Source organism: Myxocyprinus asiaticus, chromosome 17 (genome assembly GCF_019703515.2).
Source record: "Myxocyprinus asiaticus isolate MX2 ecotype Aquarium Trade chromosome 17, UBuf_Myxa_2, whole genome shotgun sequence".
Taxonomy (NCBI): domain Eukaryota; kingdom Metazoa; phylum Chordata; class Actinopteri; order Cypriniformes; family Catostomidae; genus Myxocyprinus; species Myxocyprinus asiaticus.
The window spans coordinates 26,866,066-26,881,839 of record NC_059360.1 but is presented as its reverse complement, the minus strand read 5'-3'; the positions used below and the strand labels follow the sequence as shown (position 1 = coordinate 26,881,839).

The 15,774-nt window shown below is 37.8% G+C and overlaps 2 protein-coding genes across 3 annotated transcripts in view; one reads left to right on the top strand and one right to left on the bottom strand.

Moving 5' to 3' along the window:
- The window catches only part of LOC127455097 (lysine-specific histone demethylase 1A-like), a 46,129-nt gene extending 45,389 nt beyond the window's left edge, over positions 1-740 (bottom strand). For both annotated transcript variants that reach the window (XM_051722682.1, XM_051722681.1), the window contains exon 1: positions 671-740. The gene's annotated coding sequence lies outside the window, so the exon portion shown is untranslated. The remainder of the gene's footprint in view (positions 1-670) is intronic.
- Positions 741-1,294: 554 nt separating this feature from the next.
- LOC127455108 (cell cycle control protein 50B-like) lies at positions 1,295-9,189 on the top strand. The gene is made up of 8 exons (XM_051722706.1): positions 1,295-1,429; positions 5,194-5,380; positions 5,592-5,696; positions 5,778-5,885; positions 5,998-6,088; positions 6,777-6,920; positions 7,022-7,228; positions 8,186-9,189. Exons 2-8 carry the CDS (start codon positions 5,195-5,197, stop codon positions 8,365-8,367), a joined length of 1,023 nt encoding a protein of 340 aa, XP_051578666.1. The 5' UTR covers positions 1,295-1,429; position 5,194; the 3' UTR covers positions 8,368-9,189.
- Positions 9,190-15,774: the final 6,585 nt, after the last annotated feature.

Sequence of the window (15,774 nt, the reverse complement as noted above, 5' to 3'; positions counted from 1 at the left end):
CATCTGGCTTTCAATGCATTATTTAGGATCATTTATCAGGGGTCGCAAACTCTTCATTAGGCAACTATTCTTTATTTAAGGCTATTATATTAGTTAGGCTATTGTATTGATATTGGAAGCTCCATTCATAATGTTTCCCCATTTTCTCTGTTAATAAATTTCACACCGGTGTTGTCTTTTGTACCGAGTAAAACTGGTAACACCGTACACTGTGGCAACCCTAATTCTCACAAATTAATTAGCTTTTAAACTTACGATCGGGCTCCTTTAATCAGTTAGGAATACAATAAAGCAGTATTCTGGATGTAATTAACAAGTTTACCGTGTTATTGGCGTTAGCAGCTAACCACTATAACGCTGCACTAATTTATGAAAGACAATAATAATAAAAAGAACTAACATTTTATCAAGTATAGAGAATATAAAGAATAAATTATTTCGAAGCTGTAAAGAGATATGAGCTGATAAGCTTATGCGCTCGTTAGCTAATATGCTATTGCTAGCGGCACGACCTCTTTTCCTTTATTAGCAAACTGCAGCTCACTCTAAGCAGCTACTGTTTATATATTAGAAATATCGAATATAAAACGTTAAACACGTATAGTGTGATGCACGTTCGTATTAAGCTATCATAATGTGCACTGGTTATCAAAATAATATGTATATTTACCTCCTCGCAGCTGTGGGGAGTAAAGCACAAAGAAACACAACGCCTGTCCCTGCCTGAGCAGTGCAGCCAATCAGAGTCAGCGACAAGCGTATAGAAGGCGAATCTAAATTGTCAAGTACTATGATTGGGTGAAAATCTCATCAATCAAATGTTTTTGTCAAACAGGTTCAATTTATGCACATTTTCGATATCCAATCAATGTTCACCTGCATGCAAAATTAAAGAAAATTTGTACATGATAATAATAATAATAATGAAGACCCAAATCTAAATTTACTTAACTTGGCTGAATTAATTTGACTTAATGAATTCATTTAAATATATTTGAATTCTCAGTTGATTATGGATTGAATACAATTTAATCACTGTGGTCACTGTACAGCAATGTGTATCTATAGCATATTGAATTTGAAATAATAGCATATTTAAAATAATCTGTGAGCTTTGGTTAACAATGATAAAACTGCTGATAACAATTAATAAGAGACACTTTATTCGATTTTTTTCTCTCGCATCTGCAGTTTTGAGTAACCATGTTGAGTAACAATAGACGAAGATGTTTAATTTTTTGGCATCAGACCTTTGACGTATGAATGTTGGGAGGGGCATGTGCAAATCGTAAAAGTGCGTGCAAAACAGGTAAAGCAGTAGGGACTGTGTTTAGGTGTGGCTCTGTTCGTCGATATAAATTCGCTTGCGATTTTCTACAGCAAGCTACTGGAATAGGCCAAACCGATTGTGGATACTCTGTTCCGAAAGGTGAGTTCTGTTCCGTTTTGAATTTTTAAAGTTTCCACTGTCTAGAGTCTCAGAATGAGTGATCAGTAATCAAATCATGAAACACGGTTCTGTTTTCCTGCGACGTCAGTAAGTGTCGTTCTTAGATGATTCAGACAAACTCATTATGGGGTGCCGTTTGTAAAATAAAATATGCCACAGCAACAAATCAACAAAAACTGCCCCATTTTTTAGCTGTACATAAACGAGCATTTTATTAAATTTGTCTCCCAATTTTTATGGAAAAATCTCAATCTTGCATATACATCTAAAAGTTAAATCTGTATGTAAATGTAAAAATGTTACAATTAAATGTTAAATTCCTAAAAGTTAGGAATGTAGGTGTTAAATATAATGTTATATTAATCCTATCTTTTTAAAGTCAAATATATTAAGTTAAAACTTAAGTTGAACTGTGACTTACATTTAATCAACCAACAATTGCTTGTTTATATGCTGCAATGTACAGTGCTGTAAAAAGTATTTGCCCCTTCCTGATTTAATCTGTGTATTTTTCATACCAAATGGTTTCAGATCTTTAAATGAGATAACATTAAAGGCAACCAGAGTAAACACAAAATACAGTTTTCAAATATATATTGTTTTATTGAAGCAAAAAGTTTTCCAACACCTATATCACCCATGTGAAAAGCTAACTGCCCCCTTAATTAATAGCTGGCAGTACCACCTTTAGCAGCATCAACTGCAACCAAATGCTTCTGATAACTGGAGATCAGTCTTTAACAACTCTGTGGTGGAATTTTGGCCCACTATTCAAATCAAATCAAATCACTTTTATTGTCACACAACCATATACGCAAGTGCAATAGTGTGTGAAATTCTTGGGTGCAGTTCCGAGCAACATAGCAGTCGTGAAAGTGATGAGACGTATACCAATTTATAATAAACATCAGATTAACACAACACAATTAAAGTCTAATATACACATAATTGCAACACAATATACAAATAATAACATACACTGTACAGTATACAATACACAAATACAATAAAGTATATTTAGAATGTACAGTAGGTTGTATTGTACTGTATTGACATTCAGGCTGTCGGTTGATAGTAAGTTGTTAAGAGAGAATCTAATATAATAATAATATAATTTATGACAGTCCGGTGTGAGGTATAAGAGTAAGGGTAATAAAGTGCAGTGCTGATGTATTTTGATCGTGGGAGATCAAGAGTTCAAAAGTCTGATTGCTTGGGGGAAGAAGCTATCATGAAGTCAGCTGGTGCGGGTCCTGATGCTGCGATACCGCCTGCCTGTTGGTAGCAGTGAGAACAGACCATGGCTCGGGTGGCTGGAGTCTCTGATCCTCCGAGCTTTTTTCACACACCGCCTGGTATATATGTCCTGGAGGGAGGGAAGCTCGCCTCCGATGATGTGTCTGGTAGTTTGCACCACCCTTTGTAGTGCTTTGCGGTTGTGGGCTTTGCTATTGCCGTACCAGGCGGAGATGCAGCCAGTCAGGATGCTCTCTACAGTGCTGGTGTAGAACCATGTGAGGATGTGGTGGTTCATTCCAAACTTCCTCAGCAGTCTCAGGAAGAAGAGGCGCTGATGAGCCTTCTTCACAATGGCTTCAGTGTGGATGGACCATGTGAGTTCCTCAGTGATGTGGACACCCAGGAACTTGAAGCTGCTGACTCTCTCCACTGGTGCTCCATTGATGGTGATGGGACTGTGTTCTCTGTCTTTTCTTCTGAAGTCCACCACAAGCCCCTTTGTCTTACTGACGTTGAGGGAGAGGTTGTGCTCCTGACACCAGTGTGTCAGAGTGTGCACCTCCTCTCTGTTGGCTGTTTCATCATTGTCAGTGATCAGACCTACCACCATCATGTCATCAGCAAACTTAATGATGGGATTGGAGCTATGTGTTGCCACACAGTCATGTGTGTACAGAGAATACAAGAGTGGGCTGAGTGTTGAGGGTCAGTGATGAGATGTTGCTGCCTATTCTAACCACCTGGCGTCTGCTTGACAGGAAGTCCAGTATCCAGCTGCACAGCGAGCTATTTAAGCCCAGAGCTTCTCATCAAGCTTGGAGGGCACTATGGTGTTGAATGCTGAGCTGTAGTCTACAAACAGCATTCTCACATAAGTGTTCTTTTTTTTCCAGGTGGGAGAGAGCAGTGTGTATTGTAGATGCAATGGCATCATCAGTGGAGTGGTTGTTGCGGTAAGCAAACTGCAATGGGTCAAGTGAGAGAGGCAGCACAGAGCAGATGTAATCTCTGATTAGTCTCTCAAAGCATTTGCTGATGATGGGGGTCAGAGCAACAGGACGCCAGTCATTTAAGCAAGTGATTTTGGATTGCTTTGGAACAGGCACAATGGTGGATGTTTTGATCCACCATTGTGTTCAAAACATCCTTCTTTGCAGAACTGCTTTAGTTCAGCCACACTGGGGGGTTTGAGCTTGAACTGCCCATTTAAAGTCCTGCCATAGCATCTCAATAGGGTTCAAGTCAAGACTTTGTCTAGGCCACTCCAAAACTTTAATTTATCTTCTTTTGAGCTATTCAGAGGTAGACTTACTCCTATGCTTTGGATCATTGTCTTGCTGCATAATCCAGTTGCGCTTTAGCTTCAACTCATGGACTGATGACCGGATGTTCTCCTTTAGGATTTTCTGGTAGAAAGCAGAATTCATGTTTCCCCTCAGTTACTGCAAGTCACCCTGGCACTGGAGCAGCAAAGCATCCCCACACCAGAACTTTACCACCACCATTCTTGACCGTAGGTATAATGTACTTTTTGTGGAATTCTGCGTTTGATTTACGCCAGATGTAACGGGACCCCTTTCTTCCAAACTTTTCCACTTTCGACTCAGTCCACATAACATTCTCCCAAAAGGTCTGAGGATCATCAAGGTGTGTTTTGGCAAAATTCAGACGAGCCTTAAATGTTAGCAGTGGTTTTCACCTTGCCACTCTTTCATGGATGCCATTTTTGGCCAGTGTCTTTCTGATAGTGGAGTCATGAACACTGACCTTTATTGATGCAAGAGAGGCCTGCAGTTCCTCGGATGTTGTCCTTGGATTTTTTGTGACTTCCTGGATGAGTCGTTACTGTGCACCTGGAGGAAATTTGGAAGGCCGGCCACTTCTGGGAAGGTTCACTACTGTGCCAATTTTTCTCCATTTGGAGATAATGGCTCTCACTGTGGTTCTTTGGAGTCCCAGAGCCTTTGAAATATCTTTATAACCCTTCCCAGACTGATGTTTTTCAATCACCCTTTTCCTCCTCCTCCTCATCATCATCATCATCATCATCATCATCCATTTCGTTTGACCTTGGCATAGTGTGCTACTGGGTGAGACCTTTTTAGCTGACTTCATGCTGCTGAAAAAGTTCTATTTATGTGTTGATTTGATTGAACAGGGCTGGCAGTAATCAGGCCTGGGTGTGTCTAGTCCAGCTGAACCCCATCATAAATGCAGTGTCATAGATTTGTGGATTTAGTTTAGATTATTGCTTCAATAAATAACATTATCATTTGAAAACTGTATTTTGTGTTTACTCAGATTGCCTTTCTTTTATGTTAGATTTTGCTGTAATTTTTGAAACAATTTAGTATAAGATATACACAAAAACAGAAGAAAACAGGATGGGGAAATACTTTTTCACTGCACTGTAGACTGATCTCTTTTTCATTATGCCCTTAGAGGAGTGTTATTTATTAAATCTATAATTAAAGTGTATACAGTAAACCTGTATTTCCTATAAGGATGAAGAAAGAGGAAGAAACATCAGAACGGCCTGACAACACGGCATTCACACAGCAACGGCTTCCAGCATGGCAGCCCATACTCTCTGCTGGTATAGTCATTCCTGGCTTTCTTCTCATTGGTTTGGCCTTTATAGGCATTGGAATTGCCCTCTTTCTGACTACACAGACCATCCAAGTGCTGGAGGTGAGAGTTGACTGGATGATGGCATAGCATTTTACACTGTTTTTCACTTTTTTGTGTTCAGTACGTTTTTTCCAACGTACTGAACACTAGATTCTACATTACACCATCTTGTGGTAGTTAACTTGGGTTGTGGCTGTCATACTGGGGTATTCTGAGCAAGGTAAGAAATATTAATTAAAGATTAATAGTCCCTTTTCTTCCCATATCACAGGCAGATTACACTGGCGTTGAGAAGGACTCACCCTGTTACAGCTGTACGAATATGGTACAAAACTGCACCTGTGAAATCACGTTCTCCCTCAGCACACTGTTTACGGTACAGTCTTTGGATTATTGTTGAGTCTGATTCTCTCTCTCCTTGTTAAAAAGTGGTTGATAATGTCTCTGGTTCTTACAGGGCCCTGTCTTCTTCTACTATGGCTTGTCTAATTTCTACCAAAACTTCAGAAAATACGGTGTGTCAAAAGACTACTATCAGCTCACTGGTGATACAACATACTTCAAGGTTTGCATTTGGCAAGAGTGATCTTTTTAATGTTCTTGTAGTGTTTTAGGACTTTCTTTTAAAGTAATGGATCCCTCTTTCCTTGTTATGTTTTGTATCTTCCTCCCACAAGAGTCCACAAGAGACCTGTGCTCCGTATGCCTACGATGGCAACAACAAGCCCATCGTTCCATGTGGAGCTATAGCAAATAGCATGTTCAATGGTATCATTTCACTTTTGTAAATGGTCAGCTTTGACCGTTTACACCTGGTGTTAACATCTCAGGTGACCGGATCAGTTTTCAGCGCTAAATACATTTGTAAACTTGTTCCAAACCATTTTGTGAGACTATCACACAAACCATATTCAGAGGTAGTCAGAAACACATGCACCACATAGTGTTTGTAGTGTGACAACAATGAAGGACCTTCTACCACTTGTCAATCAGACACTGTGCTACAACAAGGGTTACATACGGCTTTTAAAGAAAAGCATCTTGGTTAAAGGAACTGCCTGATTTGACACATTTAGAAAAGCACATTTACTGTACATGCACAAGACTTCACAGAACTTCTTTAGTTTGCTTGACTTGCATCCATGTGCAATGGCACAGATCAAAATTATACCAATTAACCTCTTATTTGCAGTGAGATTAAAATTGTAAGTAGTCACAGATTCAGAGATGCTTCCCTCAAAAACCAATCACAAGTGGTCACAGGAGATGCATTTGAGACGCATGTAAATAAACCAGGTATAAATTACGATCCGTCTCACCCAATGACTTGTGATCAGATCACCCGAGATGTTAAAACCAGGTGTAAACAGAGCCTTTATACATCTATTTATTGCACATTCATGGTCTTATGTAAAATGTACCCAGGAATTATTAATATTGTATTTTTTGTGCAAAGATACGTTTGAGCTCTACCAAATAATCAATGGTACAAAGAAGGTGGTGCCTCTTGATGGTAAAGGAATCTCTTGGTGGACAGATTACAACATAAAGTACAGGAACCCTTTGCCTGTAAACAACTCTTTTGCGAGTGCTTTTGATGGTAACTAGTCTTCATTTTGTCAATAAGGCAAAATTAATTTAGCCCTTTTTGGACTTGGGGTGGAACTTGGATTCTTTGTCTTTATTAATGCTGATTTACAGGTACAGTAAAGCCCATTAACTGGCCCAAGGCAGCATATGAGCTGGACCTTGTGGATCTGAACAACAATGGCTTCCTGAACCAGGACTTTCTTGTGTGGATGAGGAGAGCAGCGCTTCCTCAGTTCAGGAAGCTGTACCGAAGAATCACAGATGGTGACTATGCTGCGGGCCTCCCAGCAGGGAACTACTCTCTGACAGTCCATTATAGTATCCTTCATCTGAAAAGCAAAACTCATTTAATACTTGGCTATTAAAAATCTGATTATTGACTTTAAAGGAATAGTTCACCCAAAAATTCTGTCATTAAATCAGCCACATTTACTCACTCCAAACCACAAAAGGTGAATTTTTAAACAATATCCTGAGTGAATTAAGATGGGGGCTGTCAAGCTCCAGTACAAAAAAACCCAAACCTTCAGTTTGTTCCTCACAATCGCTATCGTATGACTTCAGAAGGCTTGGAATATAGCAGAATACGGAATCGTATGGACCTCTTTTATGGTGCTTTGCAGGCCCAGTCTTGATTCACTTTTATTATATAAAAAAGAATGGCGACGATATTCTTTAAAAATGTAACTTTTGTGTTCCATGGAAGAAAGAAAGTTACACTGGTTTGGAACGATATGATGGTGAGTAAATACTATTTCTTTAATAAAAATGATTCCTTTTAATTGTTTTTTTTCATGACTTCAATTTCAAGACTGCCTTTTTTTAATGTACTTTTTGTTCTTAAAAAAAAAATCATCAGTCAAAGGAAACATGCTGTAACAGCAGTACCATAAGCTGAAGCACTGACTTGAGTCCTGTTTTACAGGATTATGAATTCACTGCCTGTGTTTGTTTGTAATCCAGGCAAACAGGTTTTACTGGTTGGGTGTGGTTTAGCCTCTCCAGAGCTAAATGTAGAACCAACAAAGAGAGGGTTTTGAATATGCATCATGCTCTCATGTAAATTGGTGAAAAGGCATGACAGTCAAAGGAGATGTTGAGATCTGTCTTAAGGTAAAGCTTTGTTTCAGAAGGAGATGCTATGCAAACATTAAAGAAACCTCAGTGTCTCCTTTCATGCTGTGATAGAAGTGGTTGTCTTAGCTGTGTTTAACACTTTAATGTGTAGCATGAATGAGTATTACATGGTTTGTTCCTTAACCAAGTCATTTTCAGACTTCCCTGTAGTGAGCTTTGATGGACGAAAGAAGGTGGTCTTCAGCAACGTGTCCTGGATGGGAGGGAAGAACGAGTTCTTGGGCATCGCTTATTTAGTGGTTGGCTCCTTGTGTGTGGTCATGTCTGTGGTTATGCTCATTGTTTACGCTAAATTCAAATTCTCAGATGATGACGTGTAATGATGCAAGGCTTCATACATTAATAAAAAAAAAAAAAAAAAGAAAGAAAATTTAAACCGAACCTCATTAAGGAGTAAACAGATATTGTTTTCTAACAACAACATGAAAAATTTAGTCATTTATTGGTAATGAGTAAGATCTTTTAGAAAAAGGTTGCGCATGAGTTTTTAACTTCGGGTTATATGTTGTTTTTAAATTCAGGAGTTTATTAAAAGTAATTTTTGTGTAATAACACGTTTTGTGCTTTAGATTTCAGGAAACCCTGTTATGCCAATGTTTAAAGAGCAAAATGCTTAAATGTAAAATCTTTGAGTGAACTCATATGTCTTAGAACCAATTTAAACTCTAGATTCTATCATTATTCAGGGACTGTTACAGTTTTTTTTTACATGCTGCTTTAACTGTCTCAGGTTGTGTAAAATATGAACTAGAATTTAAATAGTTTAGTTTAATTCTTCTGATAAATATGAAGTTAGGTATGCGCTTGTCATCTGTGCACTTTGTAAAGCTGATTTACCATAGTTTATGTGGCCAATACTCTAAATGGATAAAGAAGCTCATAATGGTTTTGAAACTTGTTTAAGGAATTCATGACTGCTCAAGAAATGTCTAACAGATATACAGTATAGACATAGACAATTTGGGATCTCAGGTGCCGTGTCTACTTGTAAAATGCATAGCTTTGTTAAAGCTTTATTTTTAGGGTAATATTTTGAGTTACAATTGTTTGTGACTTGTATATTTTCTGTAATAAATGTTATGCTGTTTTATAATATAAAAGCTTACATGAGCATTGTATTGCTGTCTCTTAGTGTTGCTATAACAGCAAAAGCTGTTAATTGCAACCAGCATGAAAAGTTTTGTTTCCAATTGAGGGATAAATGCGTGCACCTAGAGTGCCATTAGTAATGGACAACTTAAAGCGAAGCGATGCATATTTATTGGCTTGCTGAGACTTTATTAGCACACATTTGTGGTTTGTTAGTGGGCACTTTCCAGGAACAGGATGCACTTTGGTGTCCCATTTATTAATACAATTTATTATTTTTTATTTTTTTTATTTTTTTTTTGCATTAGAGGCACAAATCCCATGTGAACAATCCAGTTACAGCATGAGTTTCCCCAACTACTACTACTAAAAAAAAAAAAACATTCCTTGAAATTGTGACACCCACAGAAAAACTCTTTCCTCTGAATGCAGTGAAGTAAATAATCTTATTTTCTCAGTTTTCATACAAATGATAAAACTACAGATTTCCAAAATAAAAAGAACTTTGTAATGCACTCAAAACAAAAAAAAACCTATAAGACTGGACAGTGGTTCCACGTGTTTAAAATACATTTTCTTAACTTAAAATTACGATGTAATCTTAACACAAACACTTTGTGTAGAAAGAAACTAGTTGAATTGGGCAAACCCAACAAAATTAGATGTGTCAATGTAACTCATATCTTTTATTTCCTGATGTATTAACTAGTGAAAGTAAATGTTAACCTGCTAAATTCATCCTGGTTGGAAGCATTACAGAGTGTAGTTTAGTAACTATGCTATGGTTAGCACAGCATCTGCTCAACCAAGCGAGCAATCAATTTCATGTGTGTTTTCTACCTGTCCTCATCGTTATCTCAAGCACCACTATTCAAAATAATGGTAACCCCCAAAACTCCAACATTACAGAAACTCTTCTAAAACTCACATAAAACATTAAACACAAACAAGTATATCCCTTTATGTTCATCTTGTCCAAAAACACATAAAATAAAACTGAATTTTAACAATTACTCGCCCAGTTTCATTAATGCTACATTAACACCACAAAAAGTATTGATGTTGTCCCAACTCAAATGGATTAGGTAAACTTCCATTTTACAAATTTCAATGGATTGAACACAATGAAATCGAGTTGTGACTTTAGTTAATTTAAGCTGAATTAAATTAAGTAAATTAACAAGCACTAAAATCCTTTTTTGGTTGTGCTCAACCATTCAACCCAGTAACTAAATGTACATTAAGAAAAATGAAAACATAAACATAATTAAAACAATTATTTTTCAGTGGTCCTAAACTAGCTAACCTGCACTGAGTGAAAAATTTATTTTGGATAAATTTGTAAGTTTATTAATTGCAACCCCGTTTTAATTTAACACATTTTATTAAATTTTTTATGTTAAATCAAATTTTGGATTTTGGATTTTCTATACTTTCACAATTTGCTGGTCTTTTTTTTTTTTTTGTATCCAATTCATACAAAGTTCCACTGAAGAACATCTGATTTGACTGGATTGTTCTGTGCTGAGTTTAGCCCCATTTTCTCACAGTGGTTTAGTCCTCAGTGTCTGCAGATTGTGGATAAAATATTATTAAAATGTAATCTGCTAAAATTGAATCATATTTACGTTTTGATTTGGTTTTCTGTATACATTTCTAGTTATTTCAGTGCATGGATTGAATATTTAATGTTCAGTAGAATGTTTAGAAATAGTTATACTTACATCACATGGGTTTGACTTTTTTAAAGTTGCCAAATATAACCAGTCCTGCTTGACCCACTCCAAGCGGGATTTGAACCAGGATCTCCGGCATGGGAGGTGTGTGCACTAACAAGGCTACAATGACTTCAACCCCTAGTGTCAGTCATTAGTGCGCCTCTTGAGGCCAGAGGAGTGAGGTTTACACACTGCAGAGCTACCTACCAGCTGGCTACTGATACACTTACAAATGATACGTTGGTGGCCAAGTGGTGGTCATGTTGGTGAAAGATCTGGGTTGGTAACCCAAAGTTGCAATCCAGAAACTAGTGAGTTACACATGTCCAACCACCTTTGTGCCTTTGGGAGAAGCATCAGAATGCTACAGGAGAACGTGTAGTAAAAGAATTATAAATTGATTTTGAGTGAGAAAAAAATCTGCTAAATGATAAATAACCAAGTGAGGTGAGATGCATCAACAATGACTTACAGCAATGTTACAAATTTTGTGCTGTAATGTGCACTAGATGGCATGGTTGGGTCAGGGTTAACCATATGTTCATATGTTAGCTAGCCTGCTGCATAGGTCTGAAATAATCAATTAACCTTTAATATCTTCAGTCACCCACTTTCTCTCTCCCTCCTTTTCTCTATCTTCATAAACTTGCAGCTGTTGTCTGAATATATAATTTGTGTAATTAACTCAGCAAATGTATAATTTTATTTTTCTAGAATAATGGTTCTAAACTTGTGGGTCATGACACAGAAATGGGTCTCTATTGATAGGGTCACAACAGCAAGGAAAAAACAATGGAAAATGCAAATAAGTAAATACAACCAAGCATATAATTGTGTATCAGTAGCAGAATAAATAGGCTTATCAGTCTTTAAAAGCGAGGAGCTTCTCAAATCTTTTGTTGTTCATATGAAAGCGCGTCCTATCAAAATCTACAGTATTTTGGCATAAATTAATTCAGCCAGGGTAGGGGGAAGCTCTGCTCAAATCCCTGTATTTCAGTTTTAAATCTCTTCAAAAGGAAGAGAGCTCATCTAGCTGAGTTGTTTAATTTGAAGGTGTGAGGTGGGTCAGGATGTGGATATTCTGAGTGTGAGAGTGGCTTGACTACACCGTCTGTTTTGGCCAGGCTGTTATCACTGTTTGTGTATTATTAGCCTGTGATATGGGTGTATTCATTTCCTGTTCATTCAGATGGGTGAAACAGGCGTGATATTGGACAGGCAAAGAGGAGGGAGAGAAAAAACAAGGCTAGAGGTACATGTCTTTCTCTTTCATTTTTTCTCTTTCCATTTATTTTTATCTCTTCCTAATATAGGCATGGCGCTATAAGTTCTAATGGTTGTGTGGGTGATTTTTTTTTTTTCTTCTTCTTTTATTGTACTCTGGAGATAGAGGCAGAGACTTTATGAATATAATAGATATTTATTTGACATTATCCTGTTGATTTTGCCCTTGTGGAAAGCTGCACATATTGCACATAATCATTACATTTGTTGGACCCCCACCAATAATGGAGAGCACTGTGTCATAATTGAAGTGATAAATGTTGCCATAACAACAGGTCCTCTACGTAGTGACCAGTTTCATGACCATAACAAGCTTGAAAGATTTTATTTTAAAGTGTGGGAGAGCAACATGCTGCGAGAGTGCCATTAGTACTAGACAACTTAAATAAAAGTGAAGGGTTGAATCTTTAGTGACTCACCAAGACTTCATTAGTACACATGGGTGGGATTGATGCCTGTTAGTGAGTAAAGAAAATCTGAGTGCAATGGAGTATTCTGTACAGTGCTTAGCCCTACATTCTGGCAGTAGTTTAGTCCTGCAGTGTTTTCGAAGTGTGGATAAACAAACGTTCATTCAAATTAATTCAACCATTCGAAAAGCTCTTTCACATCCTACTGAGAAAACAACCTTATTTAAAGGAGTGCACACCCAACTTCACTCATGCTCTAATAGCTTGATGCCACATTATTAAGCAATTATCAACCTGCATTAAAAGGATATTTCTCCTAAAATTAGAACTCTGTCACTCTACCTCATATTGTTCCAAAGGAGATGTTAGACAGAATGACAGCCTCAGTCACCATTCACTTTCATTGCATCTTTTTTTTTTTTTTTTACCATTCGGTAAAAGTGAATAGTTAATAAGGTTACTGAAGGTGAGTAAATGATGACAGAATTGTTTTTTTGAGTGAACTATCCCTTCAAGCTTTCTGGTGTGCTGGGAAGCATTCACAATGCCTTTAACTTTTTATGGGGGTTTTCAGTGTGGGCGTTTTATTCCTTTGAATGTTGAACAATTAGTCTGTAGGTATTTATGTAAAAATGACAAACACATCTGAGCAGATAAATTCAGTGATGATCTGGGTCTCGGAACACACCCAGCAGTTTCACAGCAATAACAGCTTGCTCTTTTTGCTCCATACTCGCTTTTAACTACATTACAATTGTCAGAGAGAGAAGATGGTGAGGTGTTCATTAAAGGGCAGATCTTCACTTACAATGCAGAGCCCAACAGAACCGAACTCCAAACTCAATTCTTTGGAGAAAACCAAACACAGCACACCACCCAGAACATACCATACCTACTGTGAAGCATGGTGGTGGCAACATTATTTTGTGGGGGTGTTTCTCTTCAGTGGGGACTGGGCAATTGGTCAAGATTGAAGGGAAAGTGGATGCTGCCATGTACACCCAAATTCCTGAGTGAAATCTGTGGCCCTCTCCTCGACTACTGAAAATGGGCAGGTGGTTAATTTTTCAGTACGACAATGACCCTAAACACACCACCAAAAAAAACAATGCAGTGGCTTCAGGATGAGAAGGTCAAAGTCTTTGAGTGGCCAAGTCAGAGCCCTGACCTCAATCCAGTAGAAAACCTATGTATGGACTTGAAAAGAACAGTCCATCGCCACTCATCCAGCGATTTGAATTAACAATTCTGCAAGGAAGAATGGACAATTATTCCTCAATCTATGTGCATGAAGCTAGAAGAGACATATCCAAACAGACTGATGATATTAAATCCAAGGGTATGATCACTTTTCAAACCCTGTTATTCTAGTTTTTCATCTTTTATACATTTCTGGAACTGTTGCCTTATTTTATTCCTTGAATATTGTAGGCACAATTTGTAAATAAAGCTGGAAAAAAAATATTATTTTAATGGGTTTTGATTTCAGGCTGTAAGACAAAAAATTACTAATTCAAAGGGATCATCTAGAAAATATGATTTCTAAATGCACTTTAAGAAAATCTATAAAATCTACAAAATAGAATACAGAATGACTAAACTGGTGTATATTGTAGTATAAAGCATATACAGGTGCATCTCAATAAATTAGAATGTCGTGGAAAAGTTAATTTATTTCAGTAATTCAACTCAAATTGTGAAACTTGTGTATTAAATAAATTCAATGCACACAGACTGAAGTAGTTTAAGTCTTTGGTTCTTTTAATTGTGATGATTTTGGCTCACATTTAACAAAAACCCACCAATTCACTATCTCAAAAAATTAGAATATGGTGACATGCCAATCAGCTAATCAACTCAAAACACCTGCAAAGGTTTCCTGAGCCTTCAAAATGGTCTCTCAGTTTGGTTCACTAGGCTACACAATCATGGGGAAGACTGCTGATCTGACAGTTGTCCAGAAGACAATCAGTGACACCCTTCACAAGGAGGGTAAGCCACAAACATTCATTGCCAAAGAAGCTGGCTGTTCACAGAGTGCTGTATCCAAGCACGTTAACAGAAAGTTGAGTGGAAGGAAAAAGTGTGGAAGAAAAAGATGCACAACCAACCGAGAGAACCGCAGCCTTATGAGGATTGTCAAGCAAAATTCAAGAATTTGGGTGAACTTCACAAGGAATGGACTGAGGCTGGGGTCAAGGCATCAAGAGCCACCACACACAGACGTGTCAAGGAATTTGGCTACAGTTGTCGTATTCCTCTTGTTAAGCCACTCCTGAACCACAGACAACGTCAGAGGCGTCTTACCTGGGCTAAGGAGAAGAAGAACTGGACTGTTGCCCAGTGGTCCAAAGTCCTCTTTTCAGATGAGAGCAAGTTTTGTATTTCATTTGGAAACCAAGGTCCTAGAGTCTGGAGGAAGGGTGAAGAAGCTCATAGCCCAAGTTGCTTGAAGTCCAGTGTTAAGTTTCCACAGTCTGTGATGATTTGGGGTGCAATGTCATCTGCCGGTGTTGGTCCATTGTGTTTTTTGAAAACCAAAGTCACTGCACGCCTTTTACCAAGAAATTTTGGAGCACTTCATGCTTCCTTCTGCTGACCAGCTTTTTAAAGATGCTGATTTCATTTTCCAGCAGGATTTGGCACCTGCCCACACTGCCAAAAGCACCAAAAGTTGGTTAAATGACCATGGTGTTGGTGTGCTTGACTGGCCAGCAAACTCACCAGACCTGAACCCCATAGAGAATCTATGGGGTATTGTCAAGAGGAAAATGAGAAACGAGACCAAAAAATGCAGATGAGCTGAAGGCCACTGTCAAAGAAACCTGGGCTTCCATACCACCTCGGCAGTGCCACAAACTGATCACCTCCATGCCACGCCAAATTGAGGCAGTAATTAAAGCAAAAGGAGCCCCTACCAAGTATTGAGTACATGTACAGTAAATGAACATACTTTCCAGAAGGCCAACAATTCACTAAAAATGTTTTTTTTATTGGTCTTATGATGTATTCTAATTTTTTGAGATAGTGAATTGGTGGGGTTTTGTTAAATGTGAGCCAAAATCATCACAATTAAAAGAACCAAAGACTTAAACTACTTCAGTCTGTGTGCATTGAATTTATTTAATACACGAGTTTCACAATTTGAGTTGAATTACTCAAATAAATGAACTTTTCCACGACATTCTAATTTATTGAGATGCACCTGTATGTAGGACAAACA

Bases quoted from the DNA above. Each gene is read 5' to 3' on its own strand.
- LOC127455108 (XM_051722706.1), top strand. From the start codon at position 5,195: ATGAAGAAAGAGGAAGAAACATCAGAACGGCCTGACAACACGGCATTC. The intron at 5,381-5,591 runs GTGAGAGTTGAC...CCCATATCACAG, and splicing joins AGACCATCCAAGTGCTGGAG to GCAGATTACACTGGCGTTGA. The intron at 7,229-8,185 runs GTATCCTTCATC...AGTCATTTTCAG, and splicing joins CTCTCTGACAGTCCATTATA to ACTTCCCTGTAGTGAGCTTT.